The 21,912-nt window shown below is 43.5% G+C and overlaps 2 protein-coding genes across 5 annotated transcripts in view; one reads left to right on the top strand and one right to left on the bottom strand.

Annotated features, from left to right (window-relative positions):
- Positions 1–441: 441 nt before the first annotated feature.
- On the bottom strand, positions 442–3,735 carry PTRH2 (peptidyl-tRNA hydrolase 2). Its single transcript, XM_024211246.2, has 2 exons — positions 3,560–3,735; positions 442–1,123 (listed from the first exon to the last, which is right to left on the bottom strand). The coding sequence occupies exon 2, from the start codon at positions 1,100–1,102 to the stop codon at positions 584–586; it is 519 nt and encodes a 172-aa protein (XP_024067014.1). The 5' UTR covers positions 1,103–1,123; positions 3,560–3,735; the 3' UTR covers positions 442–583.
- A 245-nt stretch (positions 3,736–3,980) lies between these two features.
- Positions 3,981–21,912, top strand: part of VMP1 (vacuole membrane protein 1) — an 84,447-nt gene continuing 66,515 nt past the window's right edge. The window contains exons 1-4 of one of the 4 annotated variants that reach the window (XM_026656526.1): positions 3,981–4,063; positions 10,397–10,533; positions 16,668–16,769; positions 19,842–19,977. In XM_026656526.1, coding sequence (XP_026512311.1) covers positions 16,694–16,769; positions 19,842–19,977 — 212 coding nt within the window. In that variant the 5' untranslated portion in view covers positions 3,981–4,063; positions 10,397–10,533; positions 16,668–16,693. Of the gene's footprint in view, positions 4,064–5,442; positions 5,473–9,222; positions 9,285–10,396; positions 10,534–16,208; positions 16,302–16,667; positions 16,770–19,841; positions 19,978–21,912 lie in introns of those variants that run through there. The other 3 variants (XM_026656529.2, XM_026656528.1, XM_026656530.2) reach the window with 3 other exon arrangements.

The following is a 21,912-nucleotide window of genomic DNA, read 5'->3' as shown; positions in this document are numbered from 1 at the left end:
TTCTAAAGAATAGTGTGGTTAGGCTTGCTCTTTCAGCATGGGTAGTGACATCTTATTCACCTACCATTTCCCCTGCAAATTCTGTTGGATACTGGATTCTTCCCTTTCTGTCTTGGAGTGTTGTTGCATGCTATTTAACAGGTGTTGTATTTCATGCTAGAGATGGTTGAAATGGTTGCTGTACATAGCTTATTTTTATAACCTAAAATACCACCTAACAGTGTTACATATGTTACAGTTCCAGGGTTACCGCACTTCTGCAGTCTCCTCAAAGGTATCATTTTAGGTCTCAGGCATTTAGCTGCCATCTGTTTGGTTCAGGACTTGTGTTCCTCTCCCTCCAAAGGAGAATTTTAGGATTGCTCTTCCTTTGCAATTCATTGTGCTTATCCCAGCAGTTAAATATTTAAAAAAAACAAAAAGTGACCATACTAGGCAAGAAAAGGTCAAAAGATAGACATGCTTTTTATTTTTACTCAAGCAGAACCATAGAAATGAAAACATAGCTTGGATTTTATCCCCATTACTACTTTGGTGCTGAAGTATACAATTGCTCCAATAAAACTCAGGCTTGTTCTCCATCTTAGAAGAGTTTGAGATGGCCAGAAACTTTATCCACTACATCAGCTGGTCCTGGTCCGATACCTAGTACAGTCCGGGAGCCTGGTGCTATCTGAGTACGACCTGCATCTTGGATTATACTCACAGTTAGTCCCAGCTGTTTAGCATCAACAAGGAGTTGAACTAGGGACTCTTCATTAGGGGCTTTGAGAACCACTTTTGGCTGTCCACAATACTCCCACTGTTTAAGCAGCTCAGGATTTCTTCGTTGAACTTGCTTGTAGGCAGAAACTGCAGCATGAGAACACTGTGCTGCTACTTTACCCTTTCCCATCTTTAAGTCATTACGGACTATCAGCACCATCTTGTATTCTCCAGACTCTCCCATGATACTGGCTTCGTTCCCCAGCTCATTTGCAAACAGAGGCATTTTGGCTTTGGATGGTCTAAAGAATCGCCCGCGCATGCCCCAGCCCACGCATACTCCACATGCGACTCCTGCAATTACGCTGAGGACACCCGGTTTAAAGAGAGAATCCATAGTAGCAGATTGGGAGATTGACTAAAACAAAAGAGATGTTAAGATTAGCTTAATAAAACATATCCTTTCATTTTATATTACACCTTTCATTGGAGCACCACCATACAGCACGGGACGGTGTAGTTATCAGAACGCAGGTCTCCTGAATCCTAGTCCCCACTGCTTCCTATTAGAGGATACTCATCCAGGTGAGAATGTTTAACTCATGTTAACATTTTACAATATCTTAAGGTTTTGGTTTTTTTTAGCTTTCTGGAATCATGACCAATTCTTTATCATTGAGAAACAAAGGGATATTCGTAAGTGGAGAATCTATTCCATTTTCACGTACTATGAGATTGGGAACTTCTGTTCTCCCTATCTACCTCCTCTACTCACACATCAACAAAAGTGTTATGTTCTGATTGCAAAAATCCTCATTGCTGATGAGGCACAAGCCAGAAGGAACTCAGATCAACTTCTGGATTCCATGTGGCATTTATAGAGCTGGTAATTAGGAAAAAAGTTTACTTGCATATACTCAGTAAATATTTACAGAACAGATTGGAGCTGGTGCTAGTGAGATAAACATGAAACCATATTATGCCTCTTTTCTGATCTCTGGAGATGCCCAGCATCCATAACCATAATTTAAACTAACGAGAGCTGCAGTGCTCAGCACCTCTGAACGTTAGGTCATTGTGGGCACGTTCTTGGGAGTGTAGGGAAGCCTCACGGTAGTATGATGCTATGTGGTTCATATACAGCAAATTCTAGTGTCACAGTTCAGTGGCTACCAGACATGAACTATGTTTTGCTTTTGCTTTGTGGCAACAATGTTGAATGGAGCAGTCCTCCCCAGGAAATGCATTGTTAGAAATTCTGCAGCCAAAATTTTGCTTACTTGAGGAAATGTAAAAAAACACCAAAAATCAACTGTATCTGAGGCTTAGGGGAAGAGGGATAGCTCAGTGGTTTGAGCATTGGCCTCCTAAACCCCAGGTTGTGAGTTCAATCCTTGAGGGAGCCATTTAGGGATCGGAGGCAAAAATCTGTCTGGGGATGGGTCCTGCTTTGAGCAAGGGGTTGGACTAGATGACCTCCTGAGGGCCCTTCCAATCCTGACATTCTATGATTCATGGCCAGAAAGCATTATTTGCTTTAGTAGCCAAAGGGGAGAAGCTGCAACAGACTATAAAGATCTGGGAAGTAGGAACAAGTGCTAACTGTAGCACAGTTTTATAGTGAGGTCATGTTTCTTGCTCCATGGAGGATTACATATAACCAGAATCACTCTCTGCACTTTATGATCCAGTGTCACAATTTGAGATATTTTGTTCTCCTTCAATATAAGAAAAGTTTCTCTCTATCCAGTGCGTTATGTGCTTTGTGTGTACAGTTTCCCCACAGTCCAGACCATGCTCTATAAACAGATCTAGTGATTAGAGAAAGAACAGCTAGCTAGTCCCTACCTGTCCTGGGGCACCACGCTGTGCCCCAGAAGTGGCCAGCAGGTCCGGCTCCTAGCTGGGGGGCCATAGCAGTCCATGCGCTGCCCCCATCGCAAGCACCGGCTCTGCGGCAAATGGGAGCTGGGGGGCGGTGCCTGCAGGTGAGAGCAGCACGTGCTGTGAAGCCTCCTGTCCCCCCCGCAGGAGCTGGACCTGCTGGCTGTTTCCAGGGCGCAGTGTGTTGCCCCAGGACAGGCAGGCAGCCTGCCTTAGCCCTGATGCGTTGCTGACCAGGAGCCACCTGAGGTAAGCCTGAGCCCACCCAAACCCAGAGCCCCCTGCTGCAGCCGAGGCCACACCCCCAGCTCAGAGCCCCCTCCCATACTCTGAACCCCTTATCCCTAGCCCAGAGCCCTCACCCCCCCTGCACCCCAAACCCCTGCCTCAACCCACAGACCCTGCTTGCACTCCGAATCCCTCAGCCCCACACCCGAGCCTGGAGCCCCCTCTCGTGCCCCATCCCCCAACCTGGAGCCCCCTCCTGCACCCCAAACACCCCCAGCCCAGAGCCCTCAACCCTCCCACACCCCCAATCCCTCAGTCCCAGCCTGGAGCCCCCTCCTGCACCCCAAATCCCTCAGCCCCAGAGCCCGCATTCCCAGCTGGAGCCCTCACCCCCACCCCCTGCCAGGAACTCCCTTCCCGCACCCTGATACCCTCATTTCTGGCCCCACCCCAGAGCTCACACGCCAACCCCCTACCCCAGCCCAGTGAGGGTGGGGGAGAGCGAGCCACCGAGGCAGCGGGAATGTAGTAAGTGGGGGTCGGTGCCTCGGGAAAGGGGCGTGGCTCGGGTTTTCGGTTTTGTGCCAATAGAAGTTAGCAACTCATCTCCTAGTGTCTCACAGGCCCCTGCGGACCAGGGTCCCCAGCCTACGTGGGCCCCCTCGGTACAGCCTGTCAGTGTCTCATGCCCCCACACACGCTGGGGAGATGCCGGGGCCGCCCCCCCAGAAAGGGGCCTTACCTGGAGGGAGGCCGCTCTGCTCCACTTCCCGTCCAGGCCCAGCGCCCCCGGGGCGAGGGAACAGGAAGCTGTATCACCTCACCTGAGACCCGCCTCCCGCTCGCACCAACGAGGCCGCTGCTACCTACCCACCACGCGCGAGCCTAAGGCGCTTCCGGCCACTTTCCCCCAGCAGCCGTCGCCCGCCTATGACGTCACGCCCTCACGTCTCAATCGCAAATTATTTTAATCCGGGATGTAGCACATCGTTGAAACGTCATCAACGGCCAACGGGAAGGAAACTGAAAAATAAAGGGGGGGAAAAAAAACCGAGCACGAATTTTCCGGCCTGAGCGGAAGTAATGTGAGAGGACAACTTCCGGGAGGCGCGCAGGAAGTGATGAGATCAGCGGTCACTTCCGGTAGGTGGAGTGGGCGAGAATTGCCCGCCTCCCCCAGTTCTGTGTTGGCTCGCGCCCAGCAGGAGCCGGAGACGCCGGGTGGAGAAGCCGCAGCTGGAGCAGGGTGAGTGCGGGCCCCCGGCGGCCCCTGGAGCAGAGATCCCCGCCCCGCAATAAGACTCCCCCCGCGTGTCCTGCCTCAGCCGCGGCGTCCCCCGGCTCTGAGCCTGCAGCGGGGACCCCTCATGCCCTGCCCCGTTCCCTGAGGCAGGAGGATCCGTCCCCCCTCCCCGGGGCCAGCCCTTCTTCCTACGGGGGTCACCCTGGAGCAGGGAGCCTTCCTCGGCTCCTCTCCCCCCTGTCCCATCACTGAGCATCTCCAGGCGGGAGCCTCATGGGCGGGGAGCGGGGGGCAGGTAACCCTGCCAGGCGAGCCGAGCCCATGTGCTGTTTTCCCAGCAGAATCCTATGTGATCGTGCGACACTTTATCTGCAAGCTAAGTCCGGTCAGCCCGGCAGGAGGCTGTGGTGAGGACTGGAAACTGGCTAATAGCCCGTGAACAGAGAGCGATGCTCAACGGCAGTCAGTGGAGCCAGGGCAGGTGTGTGTGTCTGTGCTGTATTAGGTCTGTCCTTCACTAACGTCTTCATTAATAACTTGGCAGGAGCGAAGGGTCCACTAATGAAATTTGCAGCTAATACTACATTGAGAGGCTAGAGACGTGTTAAAGAGGATCTGGATACGTAGGCAAGAAATAACAGCAAAATAGGCTTCTTCTTGGAATTGAGGGGAAGGAAAGTAACTGTCAGTGTGAACATTCAATGGGAGGCAGAAACCTGAAGAGAGACTAAGGGGGAGAGTGAACTGCAAACTAGAGATCAGTTTGGAGTGACATATGACAGCCAAAACAGGACATCATAGTACTAGGCTGCACGGGCATAATATCATAGTGCAGGGAGCAGGGAGGCTCCATATGGCTCTTGTGTAATGGCTGGTTACATTACCAGAGAGAGTGGAAAATTGTAGGGAGCTCTAAGAAGAGCAACAAAAATGATTGAGGCTGTAGGGATTGACTCATAAGGAAAATATTAAAAGAGCTAATTCTTCATAGCTTGACTAAGAGATGAGTAAGGTTAGGGACATAACAGCCTATGAATATTTAAAGAGTGCCACATTGGGAGTATGACTAGAAGCAATGGGAGAAAAAAATAGGCTGAAATACGGTGAAAACTCCTGCTAGTGAGCTGTGTTGCTGCGGAACAGTCCGCCAACGGACATGGGAGTCCCATTGCTTATGACATTTCAAACCAGATTGGACAGAACTCTGGAAATTGTAGAAAAGAGAATCCTTGTATTGGCCCCAGGGGGAATGACTGATGACACAATAAGTAATTTCTCTTTCTAGCTGTTAAGAGTCTCTGTTCCCTAACTACCCCTTCACCGGGGATTCGCCTTCCTCACCCTCCAGCAGCAGCAGCATTACCCACAGCACCATCTTCAGCAGTAAATGCCACCCTACCTATTGTACCCAGGTAATAGTCTATTCCCTTTGGCTAGTGACCAGTGTTGGACTTGTATTTTGGACCCAGACTCTTAGCTCTCATTCTCTCTCACCAGAGCCAATGTCATTTAGTGATTATGGCAGGGTATGGGGCATTAGGACTCCTGCATTATCTTCCAGCTCTGCCACTGACAGTTTGTGTGACTTTAGACAAGTTGCCTGATTTTGACAAAAAGTAGTCTGTATGATTACTTCGGCAGCGACTACTGTTTGCGCATGAAACGGAGTAATTGTGAGCACAAACTGCCAGTTATCTGATCTGTACTATCCTTGATTTACAGACAGGGGAAACTGAACTTCGGTAAGAGGTGTCACAGTGAGAGAACTGGAAATACCACCGTCATATACAGTATATTGTACATGCAGTTCTTTTTCAGAATCTAGTTATCTTCTGTGCCTCAGTAGGCTAATCTATAATCTAAGAAAATAACACTTGCTTATCAAATGGGTTTGCTGGTTTAATTAACTTTAGTTATGTGCTCTGAGCATCTTGGAGGGAAGGTAGTGCAAAGGAACAAAGTAATATTACTTAAATTATATTAAGCCCATCTAGGCATTTGCTCTTTGCCTTTACTTTCTCCTTTGGGCTTTTGATCATCTAAAATCATTACAGTCTTGATGGTGTGATTCCACACTCTGCAAGACTGTGAAATGTTAATAAGTCCTGTTAGGGGTTGTAAACCTTCATCCTGTCACAACGGTCACAAATGTCAGATCTTTCTGATGCATGAATTTGCCCCACTGGAAAAATTCACATTAATGGCAGTCCTCTCCCTTTCAACATCATGTTGCTTTTGCTGCTTGAGAATATTTTTTTTTTATTCCATGATAATCATTGTAACTCTTGGTTATGTAATTACTTCAGCTAACTTTTATAGGATACAGCGTTTGGAAAAACATGTTGTGCAATAGGAAATGTCATCTTCTCTCAGCACCATCTATTAATTTGGACTGAGCTTTGTATTCTCCCTTTAGCAGTTGAAGTTGGCAGTTCTGCGCATTGTCTGTGAGCAGGGTTAGGAGCAGGAGAGTCAGTCTCCAGTTCTTAAATGGGGAATGGCAGTGGGAAAGGAGAGCAGATGGAAAGAAAGTACTGCCCTCTTAACTACTGACACTTCCGTGATTAAATCCTGTACTGACAAACTTTTTTTTTTGCTGTGGGATACTTCCTGTATTTTAGTCCATCTTAATCACAGTTTTTAATCAGATCTCCCAAACGCTTAATACTGTTGAAAAAGAGTAGCATCTAATTATTGAATATTTATGGCTCAGTTTACATGGCTTTAATGTGTATAGGAAAAATAGCACATTGTGGAAAGTGCTTGTAAAAATATATACTGCTGTGTTTTAGAGACTTAATATCTTGCTGCCCCTAGTAAACAGATGTTTTTTTTGCTTTCTGGGTTAACCCATTCTCTACTTCAATTCAGACCAAACCTGCCATTTGGCTTTATTTTAGACCTGTGTTAACAGTAATGCTGGACTGGAAGAAGCCAACCTTGGTGTTACTACCCCTATTCACCTGGAAAATGATTGCCGTTTGTCTTCCATCGTTCAGGGAACTGAGATTTTGAATTGGCTTCTCAGTTCTTGTCCCCAGATTGTCAGCCTCCCAGTGAGTGTGGTATTAGTGGCCATATCTTTTGGTATATGGATGTGACAGGAGACAACTTGTTACCTGGGAGGTAAAATTCTAATTCTTTCTGCAACCCGAGGATAAATGCTTCTGCTGAGTCAGGTCCCAGTGTTAGCTGGCTAGACTTTGGATGTTTCAGGGATGTGAAGGGCATGCCTTTCAAGTTGGCTGACTCATTCGTCAGTAGCAGCAGCTCTAGTATAACTATTATTTTTTTCCTAATTAAATTAATTTCTTAGCATCCCCTGCTGAAGAACCGTCTTCAAGGGATACTGTTCCCCTACTGGGAGGGCCAGAATTCACGTGTGTGACACAACTGGTGTTGCTGGGGTACTGCTGTCCAGTCATGTATGTCCTAATTGCAGATGCTCATGTTTTGAAAGATGTAGTTTGGTGTGTGGGAATCATGCAGAGCAGGTGAATGGAGAGACAAAGTCCCCAGTGGCAGCTGTAGAGTATTGCAGTCAGTGTTTCCCATTAAGTCCACTAGGAACCTCTTTTCTCCCTTTCAGATTTGAATAACCAGGGTATGTGGTTCCACATACAGAAGAGGCACTTTCTAATTTTAATGACCAGGCAGGCTTGGGCATCCACTTCCTGGGACCAAGTGTCATCCTCTGATTAGAAAACAGGGTAGAGTCAAATCAGCTACACCTCTACCCCGATATAACGCGACCCGATATAACACAAATTCGGATATAACGCGGTAAAGCAGCGCTCCGAGGGGGCAGGGCTGCGCACTCCGGTGAATCAAAGCAAGTTCGATATAACGCGGTTTCACCTGTAACGCGGTAAGATTTTTTGGCTCCCGAGGACCGCGTTGTATCGGGGTAGAGGTGTATAAAAACCTTCTGCTCTACCAGCCAGTGGTTGGGGGTCAGAGGTTGTGAAGCTCAAGGCTGCTATTGTGCCAGGACTACAGTGTTGCCCATTCACTCTAACTGTAGCCTTGCTGTCTGTTTGCTCACCCACAGTTAATTCCCACTGACATTCCCTTTTGGCACTAAACTTATTTCTACCTTGTGACCATCTCATTTCCTGTCTCTGTTTGTATTATAAGTCTATGGAAGCTGGTGATAGTCTGCTTGGCTGCTGTAGTCTAAACTTTTCTAATGCATTGTTGACTATTGTGTTAGAGCTGTATTAAAAGCACTAACGTTTGCAGGTGGCCCTGCATGAACTGCTTTGTGCTTCTTAACATTGGGGTTAGGTAAAGCGATGTACCCGTCTAACCACTTAAAAATGGGGTTATGTTCTTTTTTGAAGATTTCTCTCTAGTCTGTCATGTCTTGCTCAGAATCCAATATTTGTCCTCATATCAGTCTTTTCAAATCATTAATTCTGCCCAAGGGGCCGTTCAAACCTTGCCCCAGTTGGGCTGTATGGATGAGCGAAACTGTGACCCTTAGTCCAGTCTGTCCTCCCGAGTCACAGAGCATCCTCATGGCATTGATTGGATGTTGTGTGTAATACTTACCACTTAGTCTCTGTTTATTAGGTACAATAGTATTTCACAGTACTTTCCAGACACTAGCTTAATGTGGTAGAGGAAGAGCTTGTTGTCTTAGTGTGTTCTGGTTCAAAATCAGCCGGGGTGTAACAGTTTTTCCAGTGATATTTTGATATGTAACGGGCTTAAAGAAGCATGTTCTGGTCACATTGTTAAAGCACAGGGTATTGGAGTTGTACAGGAACTTGGCTGCAATACTTATTATGAGGTCTTTGAGGATCCCCTCACATCTCCCTTCCTAGGGGCATACATCACCCTCTCTCTTTGGAGGGTTAGAAGTGGTTTCGTCCTCAACCTATCAGTGCCATTCAGAGCACTGTCTGTGTCAGCCCAGAGGAGTTCATTAAAAAGTAATTCAGGGAACTGGCTCCCTGCTTCATGATCCACCCCTAGGTTAGGCATCTTGTCTCCTGTCAGCTTACAGAGTGAGGACTCTGACCTGTGATCTCTGTCGTGGCAGCATGCGGTGGTGCAGCTCTAGACTGCTGGGCCAGCCAATTCACTTGCTGCGTGGAAAAACATGGATGGCAAAAACTCAACCTGAAGCACTTTGAAAGGGAGTAAGAATTCATTCATTTGTGAGGAGGAAGTGAGCCTGGCTATAAAAATGCAACTTTTAAAATTTCTACTAAAAAAGGTGAATAAAATGGGTTTATGTTCTGAGTGTGTTGAGTTCCTGTCTGCTCCTTAACATGGAATAAAGCCAAGTTCTTGCTTTTCTAATGGTAGAATTAAATTAAACCTCCTTATTTACATTTTTTCCATTCTGAAATTCACTAGGAAAATGTGAAATTACAAAACTGTGAGGATACTGGTTATAAAGTGATGTCTGTCCCCAGTTTGGAAAATGGTATAGAATTCAGTGATATTAACATTCCCTTTAATTATTCTAAATCAATTACTTTTAAAATTGTTTTTAAAGGAAATAACTTTTTAAAAATGACTTCTGGGTGTTTTAGAGAAGGACAGGCAGAATTTCCCAAATAAGCACCACTGAAGAGAACTTGTACAGCCTCAGTGGCTTGCGTTTTGGCTATTAATATTTATACAATATAGATAAAAAGGACTAATGCAAATATGCATCACTCAGGTACTCACATTGTTCCTGATCTTCCATTTGGAGCTGCACAGATAGACCATTTTAACCCATGCAGAGCCTTGTTGAAGTCAGTGAGGCTCCTCACCAGCACAAATGTTCAGTCCACGTGGATCTGATTGCAGGATCCGAGCTTTTAATAACTTGAAAAGAGAAATGTGTGGCATCCACTAAAATTGGAGGGCTATGAGCACTTCAGATTAATTCTTTTTAAAAGGCATCCCAAAGTCTTGTTGAAAAGATGAAAATGTTAGCTGTTGGGGGTTTTTTTAGATGACTAGAAATTGGAAAGTAGGTCTGGTGAACAGAGGCATGACCCATTAAATGGAAGCCTGTGGTCTTTAAATTACTTGTCCTTTCCTTTGTGGGATTAAACAGTTTTAGCTGGAAGAGCGTTTTAGTACTGGAATATATGCACTCATATCAAAGTAACCTATTATAGATAGATCTATGGAGATTTTGAATGCCTTTAAGATGTGTCCTAATTTTTTATTTTAATTGAATTGCTCCCCTTGAGTTTTCAAAGGATTAAAACATTTCTAGTTGTTACTTTTTATATTTTCTGTGGGCTTTTGGGAGAGTTATTAACGGTCAGATTATGAATTGTGTCTGTTTTATATCATGTGATGAGCTGGCAATATCTTCCTCTATAGGGAGCAGAAGATCTGGGAGAAGAGCACTTACTTTGGTCTTGAATGTCTGCCGAGCTGACAAGATAGTAGACTGTCCCATTGGCTTAATACACAGAAGAGGAGGAAAAGATCTGAAATACTGTACAGGAAGCTAAAAGGTATATTAATGTTTCATTTGCAGGCTGGTTTTTGTTCTTTACTGGCAGAAATTCATTCATGAACAGATAATTCATGACTATCTAGTGGAGGAAAGTGTGTCCTTATTTTGATAAGAACCAAGGCATTGTCAATCTAGCCTTCATTAAGGGCTTGTCCACACATACAATTCTGCAGCAGTGCATCTGCCCCGCTCAGTGAAGACGCTGATGGGAAGAGTTCTCCCTTCGGTGTAGGCACTCCATCTCCCCGAGAGGTGGTAGCTGTGTGGAGAGGAGAAGCCCTCTTGTTGACATAGTGCTGTATATACCAGGAATTAGGTCGGTATAACTACGTTGCTCCGGAGTGTGGATTTTCCCCACCCCAGAGCGACATAGTTATATGGACATGAGTTGGCAGTGTAGACCAAGCCTACATTGTTGCCTCTGGATTAGTAATGAGAGTGGTGGAGAGAGGCAATTAAATCTAAAGTAAAAAGAAACCTTTGTTTTAGATCACTGTCTCTGCTCTCCTCGGTGTGTCTGTGTCCTGGGCCCTGTTGTATTTACTTTACTGTGGAAAGAATGGACTTTAATGTTTAATTGGTCATTTGGTGTTGTGAAAAGGGAAATGTTAGCCCTTAGTGGACAGAGAAACTCGCAACTGGTCATTTGTTAAGTGCCTTCCGACTATTTTGTGTTCTATGAGCAGGATTTTAGTGGCCTGTCATGCTTGAGAACTGCAGTAAGTTATGTTAGGCAGTGTTATGAAAGTGAGTCAGAACTGGATGGCTATCTTTTAGTGAAGATGTTTCAAGGGGCCTTGTCAAGTTGATGCTAATAGCATTTGCCTTTAGGGTTGTTTCACATCTGTTCCAAAACAGTGTCAAATATCTGTAGACTTCTAGTGGCTACAGTCTAGTTCTCCTGTGATAAATCACATTGTTCATGTTTAAGGCTGCGATTCTTTCACAGAGGTCACGGAAGTCATGGATTCCATGACCTCCGTGACTTCTGCAGTGGCTGGTGTGGCTGACTTCAGGGTTGCCAGAGCAGCTGGGCCATCTGCTCGGGTGCCCCATGGCTAGCCGCACTGGCCGCTGCTGGAGCAACCCCAGGGCCAGCTGCACCAGCTGCTGCTTGGGAGACCCCAGGCAGCTGGTCCCGGGGATTGCGGGAATAGCATCCGGTGTGGCTGGCTCTAGGGAGTGCTCTGGGGACCGCTCGAGCAGCAGCAGTCCCAGGGTGTCTGGAGTAGTGGCCCCGGGGTGTCTGGAGGCCGTCCAGAGAGCAATCCCTGGGACCAGCAGCTGGGGGGCAGTAAACCCCCAGCACAGGCCCTCCCAGAGCAGCGGGGCACCAGAAATAGAGATTTAGTCATGGGTATTTTTGGTAGAAGTCATGGACAGGTTATGGGTGGTGAATTTTTATTTATTGCCTGTGACCTGTCCATGACTTTTACCAAAAATACCCATGACTAAACCTTAGCCTTATTCAGGTTTTGTCACGTCTGTAGAGTTATTTCAATTATAAGTGGAAGAGCAGGGGGCTTTTTGTGTCTTTTAAAAACGTGTCTAAAATTGTAGTTTTACATCACATAGCTTTTCTCACATTGGTCTGTAGTTACTTGCAGTTTAAATTTACACTTAATATTTGTGTGATGGTGACGCCCGCTGTACACACATCCTATAGTGACAGAAGGGGTTTTTCCATCACTGTAGCAAATTCATCCCCTCGAGAGGCAGTAGCTAGGTCAATGAAGAATTCTTTACAGGGGTTAGGTCGACTTAACTAACCCTGAGTGAGGTAGCTAGGTTGACCTAAGTTTTAGGTGTAGACCAGGCCGAAGAGTTGGACTTTTAAAGACCTGTATGCTGCCCAGCCCTGGGATAAGGATTAATGTGCTAATTTTGGGTTATTGGTCCTAATGAGGTCTTGGCCTTGGACTTACCCTGTATTGTCTTTGAAAACCATGAAGTTGTTAAAACAGTTTAACTTGTTTCCCTGGTATTTAAACATAACGGGGAAGAGCTCTTCCAAAAATCTTAAGGTGCAGTGATTAAGAGGAAATAAGGGATTCTCAAGAAGCACTTGTTTACCTCTTGCAGTGCACTGTTCGCTCCCCCAGACTGGAGACCAAAGTACGTCTCCTGTATGATTTTCAGTCACTGTGAGTTGGAAGATGAAGATACCTTAATGAGTTCCTGAGTGAATGGAACATCTCCAGGCTGGTATTTTTGGAGATTAGCTCCAGGGCAGGGCATTCCAGCAGGCCCCTCACAATACTGAAAGGAAAGATTTTATACACCAGCCTGACTCTGCTTTAAGTACAGTTGACTGGAATTCTAAATCAGGAGTTTTAGTTTGGTTTTATTTTGACACCACAATAGTTTGTTGTTACGAATTATTTGTAATTTTACTGCATAGTAACAGCCACCGTTGTTATGAGCCTTTTGTTGTTGTTGACAAAGTAACACTTTGACTAGCAGTAATTGTCTTTGTGATGAAAAATGTTATGAATCACACTAAAGCTGAATAGAGTATTGTGGGGCTGGGTGGGCAGCTCGCCAAGAACCTTTTGTGAGCGAATCCCAGGATTGCTCTAGCACACACAGTGTAAGTAGCTCCGATGCAAAACTAAAGGAAAGTTGCCTTCTTTAACCTCTTACTTTGAATTATTTACTCCACTATTTGCCGGTCACTGCGTTATATTAGGCTGCTTTCTGTCTAGATATGGAATGCATTTCCTTTTCAGTGCTCATAAGAGGTGAGGGTCTGATTCAGTGCTGGGGCTTAACTTGCTCACCGCACACACACATGCACCTCTTCTGTAGATAGATCTGAGCGGACTGTCCTCAGGTGTAGCCTTACCTTTTCTCTTTGTTCTGGGTGAGGCATCACAGCGTTATTCATTAAATACTTGGCAAAAGATCATAGAGGATGCTCCGCAACATATGAAGGGTTTTAGGTGGACACCAGTAAACCAGGGGCCACTGTCCATCTCTGGCCCCAATCATACAGGTAATACAGTAATTAAACTCCATGACAGGATCGGTGTGTCTGTTAGGCCTCAAACAGATTAAAATGTCTAAAAGCTAAACTTGCTTTACTTTCTGCATGTGCATCCTTCCACTTTTTAATCACAGCGAGATGTTTGTATATTTGAGTGTGTATGAATTAAGTAAAACAAAAATAACTTTTGAATTTAAAAAAAAACCTGGGCAAAGTTTGTTAACTGCACCACAGTCAGACCTGCAGCGTGAAAAGCACTAAACTCCCTACTTCTCAACCCACGTTCTTAAACTTGCTGCATGGGCCCTTTATAGTTTTGCCATAGAGTAAATGTACTTGGGGCCTTCTTAATGATTATATAATTTACAGACGTTTGCTAGGAGATTATTTATGTGCTTTACTGGAAACACTAATTTGTGTATTTGAGGTAACATTATACAAAGCTAATCCCTTTCCAAGCATATAAGGTAAGATTTGCTCTGTTAGCTGGATTTGTATAGTACTGAGCCTCTAAGCTCCTGGGAGCTGTAGATTTTTCCTGCCTTTAAAGTGTTTAATGGACAGCAGTGGAATTCAGCTCATTAAGCATTGGAGAATTGCATGGAAACTAGATTGTAGCATCAAACCTGACTGAGCACTTTGTATTTATATTGCACTAGCTCCATTTTATTGAAACATAATTAAGCAGAGTGTACAGACAAATCTTTCCCCACTGTCATCTGTTTAAAACTCTCCTATCTTGGAGGCTAAAACTGCGCAAAAGAAAGAATTAAACTAAAATAAAGAATAAATAGATCTTATGTTGGCTACATTTGAGTCATGCATAGTGCCTGTTGAATTTTGCTGATCCCAGAGATGAGCAGGCTTTCAACTTGGCTCTCAAAAACTACTTCCCTAAGGAAATGGTATCTGTATAATCATCAGTAAATGCAACTGTGGTCCTCCAATTTCACTATTTCCCTTTGCAGCCCCAAGCCTCGTAAATCTCTCTTGCATAGCCAGTTAATAAATGTGGTCACTAGAAATGATACAATCTGCCACTTCGTGGAATTGCTGCCCTGCTGGAATCAGGAGATGGTCAAACATTTGTCCCTGTGTCACATAGCCACACCCATGCCATGTTCTGATTTGTATTGGTGCAATTCCACTGCAGGCAATGGGGTTATGCTAGTGTAAAACTGGTGTGGGTGACAAATCGGGAGAGTCTCTGTCTGCTCTGGTAGCAGTTCTGAGAACATCCTTGAACTAAGGATTCTCATGTGACAGCATAGCTATGTTGTAAAGCTGCTGCTGTACCATTTCAGCCCTGTGTGATCCTTAGGGCATGGCAGGTTTTGCAGCCTCTCAGATATCTATCATTCTACAAAAGGAAGCTTTTGCAAGGTCACATTGTTTTGTCTGCTATTGGTTTAGTCCTTTTGGAACCCTTTAGCATTTGACTAAACAGTTTCTATTTGCAAAACAACTAGAACAGTTTTACTAATTTGTTTAAACACTATGTTGCTCTTGCTCAATTGTTAATTATGGGAAAATATTTCTTGGTGGAAAGACTGCATGAGTGATTACTGACATTTGGCTGATTTTGTTCGTAAAGCGTAGATCTTTGTGCAGGGAAATAGGGTATTTAGTTAAAGGGATAACAACTTAAAAATCACACTTCCACCTGAAAATGTTTTGCCAGCTAGTGTAACAAGTAACACACGAGACTCCTACAATTGAAAGAGATTAAACTATAATATAGATAAAAAGGGAAGGAAGAATAACTTGGTGCATTTGCCAGCACTTTTGTGTGTAGTCAGTTTCTTCTGTTTGTGTGGGATTTCTTACACAGCAACAATGTTGTGAAAAACATTTGTTAAAATAGTAAAATGAGATTTGTAAAACTACAAAAGTCAGGAAGGGACATTTGGGCCAAGTCCTAGTATCTGAAACATATTTCAACTTATTTTTTAAATTGACTAGTTTTAAAGTTGCTGCTTCCCCTTAAACTGAAGGGAGAACCTCTCATTCCTGCACTGCTGAGTGTCCACTTGTTGTTTTTCCATGTTTGTAACATAAAGGAAAGGAAAAATAAATATTTGTCTTGAAAACTATTTTCATTTCCTACCAATGTGCAGTTTATGTAACTATCATTTTAATAGTCTCCTCTTCCTTCTGACATGAGAAGCCTATCAAAAACTGTAAATCTTATTTTGTCAACCAAGAGAAACTTAATGCAAAGAAGATGTTTTAGCTTCCTAGAGTATTTCTTCCAAAACAAGTTTTGAGAGACTATTTTAAGATGCAAGAGTTAAATTTTAAAGTAGGGAACTTCACAGGGTTGTGGGGGGTGTTTTGTTTGTTTGTTGCATAAGAACTGTCAGCTGGTCAGTAGAAAATCTCTGTTGCAACATTATATTTCAGGCTGTCCTCCCACATGTTGCACCACTTATCCTCATGAATAGGGAAGAACGTAGCTGGTTGTTAAAATTCTTTAAGGATGAAAAGATGTAGACAAAAGGAATGAGCAAATAATGGAGGAAATGTATAATTTTCAGATCGCTTTAGAAGGAGGCAGATTTAGAGCATGCTTTTACTGTTTTTTTTTTTATTTTAGATTGTGCTTTAGCAAACAAGGGACAAATCTATATCCTAGTTCTTGAATTAGATTATTTTTATTAAGGATGTGAACTATTTTGGTGGCTTGTTGCATGCATGATTATCTCGTGGGCATGTGCCATCATGTGGTCCGATCTAGTTTCTGGTGTGAAGAACATTGAGAATATGGAAATATGGTTTCAGTAAGTATTTCAGAATTAATATAAGTAGGGTTTTTCAAGTTACAACTTGGCTTTGTAATTTGGTCAACTGCAAAGCAAGCTGGTCATTATCTGTCTGAGCTCCAGCAGCTGTAGTGGTGTCCCTACTTTCTGTGTTCACCACACTTCCGTTTTGAACTCACATGTGTCCCATTAAAGGAAGCTAGTGCTTAAATTAACTGAAATTTGTTTTCAGTGACAACTCATGGAACCAGCAAAAATGGGGTGGCTTGGACGTTGGCACACTGATGCAGGATCTCTCCTTTTCATCCTCAGAATAAGTAATAAATGGAATCTTGTCTGTTATGAGTAATCATTATACTTACACTTTTTTCTGGTTGCTATTAGATCCTCATAAGTGACTGATCTATGAAATGGCAGAGAATGGAACAGATTGTGACCAGAGACGCATAGGAATGATCAAAGAACAGCACAATGGGAACTTTACAGGTAGGCTGAAAATGGCTGTTCCTCCTCCAGTCCAGTCAATCTGGTACCTGCAATTACCCTCACAGACTCTGAGGGAATATGTGGGTTGGGAAACTTAGCCCAAGTAGAACTGAGGGGGAGACTGACCTAGAAATATACTGCCTAAACCAATTCTGTATCCTTACCATGCACAGATCCTATTGACTTGAATGAGTGTATGCTTTAGGGCTGCAGCATCAGGTGCTAATTTAAAAAAAAAAAAAATATTTTGGCAGGTATTTGGGTTTAGAAAGCATTCCAAGCAACCCAACCCTTTGACACCAGAGTCTGAACTCGAACATTGAAAAATCTACCCTACTTTGGGAGAAACCCAAATTTTAATTTCCGAAAGAGCCCTTCTGTAAACTATAGTTTGCCATTTGCTAAAGATGAATTACTGACAAAACAATTAGCTTCTCTTGGTTACTCTTTGCAGGTGTGTTTCTGTCAGTAGGCCATTTCTTTCAACTAACATAGAACTAATGCTTAGATCATAGGATCTTATCTTTTCATAAATAACCTGTTGGCTGCTTTGTGCTGTATTTCATTAAAATGATCATAATCTTATCTTGTTTCCATCAGCTTCATATGGTTTGTATGTGTCAGTTCATGCCCCTATGCAGTTTAACATTCTGGTTCTTTCTCTTTCCTTATCTACCTTGTCTCTAGTCGCTGATCACTGTATATGTATACTCTGGTCTTCACCATTCTGAAACCAGTGGGTGCCAGTGCCATCTCTGTTTGCTTTGTGTCTCTTCTTTCTGTTTTTCTTAGGTGGAATAATCTCCCTCTATGTTTATATCATTAGTTTTTGTGGGTTTTTTTCCAAATTTCTTCAAACCACTCATTTATTGCTCTTTAATCAATTGTTCTATTCCTCCTCACACTGATTTCTATTGCGAAGTTTGTGGTCTTTTATTGGTATTTGTTCATAGTCTGTCCTGTAGCACTTTTAATAACTGTGAAGCGTCTTTGTTAAAGATGTTCTGTGAAATGGGAGAGAATGGAACAGATTCTGGAACCGAAAATATAGCACTATTCAAAGAGGGGGTGGATATTTGTATGGATAACAAGATAAAAAGATACAAAGCTTTTTATATTAAAGTTTTAGAAGGGACACACAACCTCATGCTTCAGCGGCTTAAACCAGCCTTTAACTAGTAGGTGTTGGAAAGAGACTCCCCTGGAAGGCAAGTTATTCCGCATCTGCCTACTATAGGGTTTCTTGCACATCCCTCTGAAACATCTGGTGCTGGCTACTGTCAGAGACAAGATACAGGACTAGATGGAACCTGTATCTGATCCAATATGCAATTCATGTGTGAAATAAACTGTATCAGAGGCTATCTTATAAAGCAACATGGACCAGTGTCTAAAACACAGGACTGGAAGTCAAGTGACTTTGATTTCTAGTCCCGATTATGCCGTATGGCCATGGACTAGCCTCTCTATCTACCTCACAGAAGTGTGAGATTTACTAGTTAATGTGTGTAAAATACTCTGAACTTATAAAGCACTATATAAATATTTTACTTTATTAGATGCACAAAACAATAGAAAAATCATTGTTAGTTGGAATATGAGGGTAACCAATCTATATCTTGGTTTGCTTCGTAATCTGCCTGTTTACTTCAGTGCACACATGAGCTTCTGAGTGAACAAAATTCCAATTCTTCTGACAAGCTTAGCAAAATCCTTGATTTACACGGTCTTGGACAAGTCATCCTGATCCAAAGTAGTTAGTTTTTATTAGCGTTTATGGTACTCTCGATAACTGCACTAAATACTGCCCATAAAAATCCTTCCATTCTTGTTCTCTAACTTTTATTGGGTAACACCAGGGATTGTTAAACCATGTGCAGTGTTTAGTCTTATAACTGAATTACTGTAATGAAACTTCTCTTCACATTTATAATGTCTAAGTTGGCTAAAGACAGCAGTTCAAACAAAAAAGTGTGCTCTCTAGATGGGATCCCTATTTTTCAGTGGATTCACTTTGTCTGGGTGATAGAGCGGATGGGCCTTTGTAAGTAACCATTCAAGCATGGCCTGAAGTTCTTTGCACAATGTATGATGTTCTTCTCCGATTACACAGTGGCCAGCAGACAAAACTGCGTAAAGAGCACATGCAATTCAATCCAATTTGATTGGAAATAGTTATGGAAGGGGACCAAATTAAAAAGTTCAAGATAAAATTTGGCTCCTGCAATGGGAATGGATATTGGCTGAATGTAGCCAGGTATGGAGGCAAGTAGTGTCGTCTCTTGCATAGAGACTTACAAATCCTAAGTTCCTTGCAGCCCAGGTCGGCACATTTCTTGTTTAAATATTTTCATGGCCATCAAACTCTGGAGCAATGGGTCAGCTGAGTGGGGGAATCATGAGCCTTCCTTTGCTGTAGGTCACTTCACATGCATAGAGCCCCTGGAGCAGGGCCGGCTTCAGGCACCCGCCGAGCAAGCTCATGCTTGGGGCGATAGATTCTACGGGGCGGCATTCCACCCAATCCTAGGGCGGCACGGCCGCTTTTTTTTGTGTTTGTTTTGTTCGCCGATCCGGCTGCCCTGTAGGGGGCGGAGGAGGGGAGCGCCCTGCTGGGAGCGGGCTGCGCGCTCCGTCTGCCCCAGCCAGTGCCAGGTCTCTAGCAAGCCCTGCAGGGTAGCCCACATCCTTCCCTCCCCGCCGACCGGAGCGGCGCGGAGCCCTCCCGGCAGGCGGCGCGGTGGTTGGGGCCACATGGTGAGTGCCCTGCTGAAGCCCTGGCCGCCCCCCTTCTCTCTCGCCCCCCTCTTACTCCCCCTCCCCCCCCGCTAGCTGGGGCAGGTCTGCAGCGCAGGGAGTCCCCCTGCACCCTGGCTCCGGCTTCCCCGCAGGTGTTGTTGTTTTTTTCCTGCTTTGCCGCTCCAGCTGCGCTGCAGGAGGAGGAGATGCTGCTGTGAGCACAAGTGTTAATTTCCTAGAGAAGTTAAAAATATCATGGAACTTTTGGTTGAAGTGGAATGTGAACTGTCAGTTTGTCGATGTATTAACTCTTCCATCCATCTTCATTTCCAGACCCCTCTTTGCCATGTGAACGGAAGCGAAGGGACCGAGAAGAGAGGCAAAATATTGTGCTCTGGAGACAACCGCTCATTACCTTGCAGTATTTTTTCCTGGAAACCATAATAAACTTGAAGGAATGGACCATAAAGTAAAGATCACCTTTAATTTCCACTTCTAAGCTCTGTGGGGAAACTCATGCTTTGATTCAGTAGATAATTGTGGCATCTCACATTCCATGATGATTCGTGGTTATAAATCTGTTTCAAAGAAAAATACTCTTTTTTTATTTTAAACAAACCATATTCCCAACTGCTCACCAAAACTTGTGTGTAAATTACATTGATATCAAACTCCAAATTGCCTTGATAGATAGAAAAGAATCAGAGTCTTTATTTCTGAAAAATTGAATATCCTTCTTTGAAATGACAAGATAGTGCTTAAGGACCCTGACGGCATGAACTATTGTATTAATGACTGCATCTAGACGGGAGCTCAGATTTTATTATTATATGCCTTAGAAACTCATTAAGGGATATTATTAACTCCCTATCAGGGCAAAGTTCAAGATTCCCTGGCACTTGTACTGATGTGTATGAAACTAGAGAGGACTTTGCTTTTAACCGACGTGTTCCCTTCCACAGTAAGAAATAATCTATAGTGGTGCTGTCTCTAAACCATTATTTGCAAACGGTAGGTTGAATAGACTCTCGCCATGATTAGGATTGTTACCCCCAACCTGCCTAACATCCCTTCCTAATGGGGAGGTATAGAGTTAAGTTTCTTACTGTACTAAACATTTGTATTAGAGAAGGATAAATATGAATAAAATTATCAAGGGAGAACAGCATTAATAACAAGCCATCCTAGCATGTTGATAATTAATGGCTTGTGTTCAGATATGAGCCTAGGATCATTTTCCAGCCCAGTAGGTATGCTCTGATGTGGTCTTGGGTAATGTTAGTAGTGCCGTTGTTAGAATGCCCCTTACTGAGGGCTTGTCTTTATGGTGACTTAGTGCTTGACAGGCTTGGATGTGAATCTACAGTGCACCAGCCTTCTGTGTACATCAAAGCACACTGTGAAATTCTAGTGCACGGCTGCAGGGTCTACGTGGCCACAGCACAGCAGGCTGGTGTGCATAGATTCACATCTCGACTTGCTGTGCATCAAGTCTCTGTATAGACAAGATCTTTAGTCAGTTGAGCATGGTGATAACAAGCTGCATTCACCCACTTTCCAGGCCAGAAGCAGAGTGCTGATGTATGGGGCCCATTCAGAGGATTGAGTAACTAAAATGCTGATCTTCTGAAATGACCCATGTGAAAAATAGTTTTTGGCTTATGTAGTGTATTCCTAAAAAATATCCTCTTGCACTTCTTGCTTTCTTTCCGTGTCCTTGGGCTTGTTCCTTTTGAGAACTGTTTTTCCATGTCCCGTGTTATACATTTGTGACAGCTGTTTATTTAAAATTTTTTATCAAGTTACTAAAGTACACCCTAGAAAATAACATTTGAGTTGATATTTTATCCAATTTGATTGTTACACAAGTTTAAAATATAGAAAGCCAGGTATCTGTCTTACATCTTGTATTGTAACACAGCAATATTTTGGACACTAACATTATGCAGTATTCACAGAAAATAACTTTCCTGATTCTGCTTTAACATATTAACAGACACAAATTCAGATTGTCCTATGCTGGGTTATACTATATTGTTGTTAAATGGTGCTTTAAAGGGTGACTGTCAATCTAAGAATTGCACTTCTGTCTGAATTCTTAACCTATTGTTACAAGTAACACCAAATATTTCTGTAATTGAAAGAGATTAGTGAGTTTTTACCGTGTTTAATTATGCATTTGAGTGCATTGTGTTTAGTCAGTTTCACTGTTTCCCCTATATGGTGATTCCCCCCTGTTGATTGGGTGGGATTCGCACACTGCAGCAGGGGAGAAAAACGTCATATAAGGGCAGATGTGGTTGTAAAAACACAAAAATTGGCAGGGGATTAGTGTGATACCTGAAACTTTAACTAACTATTTTAAAATGTACTCAATTGCAGTTGATGGTGTTATTTTAAAAAC

The sequence above is a fragment of the Terrapene carolina genome, unplaced genomic scaffold, assembly GCF_002925995.2.
Source record: "Terrapene carolina triunguis isolate 2854851 unplaced genomic scaffold, T_m_triunguis-2.0 Scaffold231, whole genome shotgun sequence".
Classification (NCBI taxonomy): domain Eukaryota; kingdom Metazoa; phylum Chordata; order Testudines; family Emydidae; genus Terrapene; species Terrapene triunguis.
Note: the sequence above shows the minus strand (reverse complement) of the source record. Positions and strands in the feature narration are given on the sequence as shown.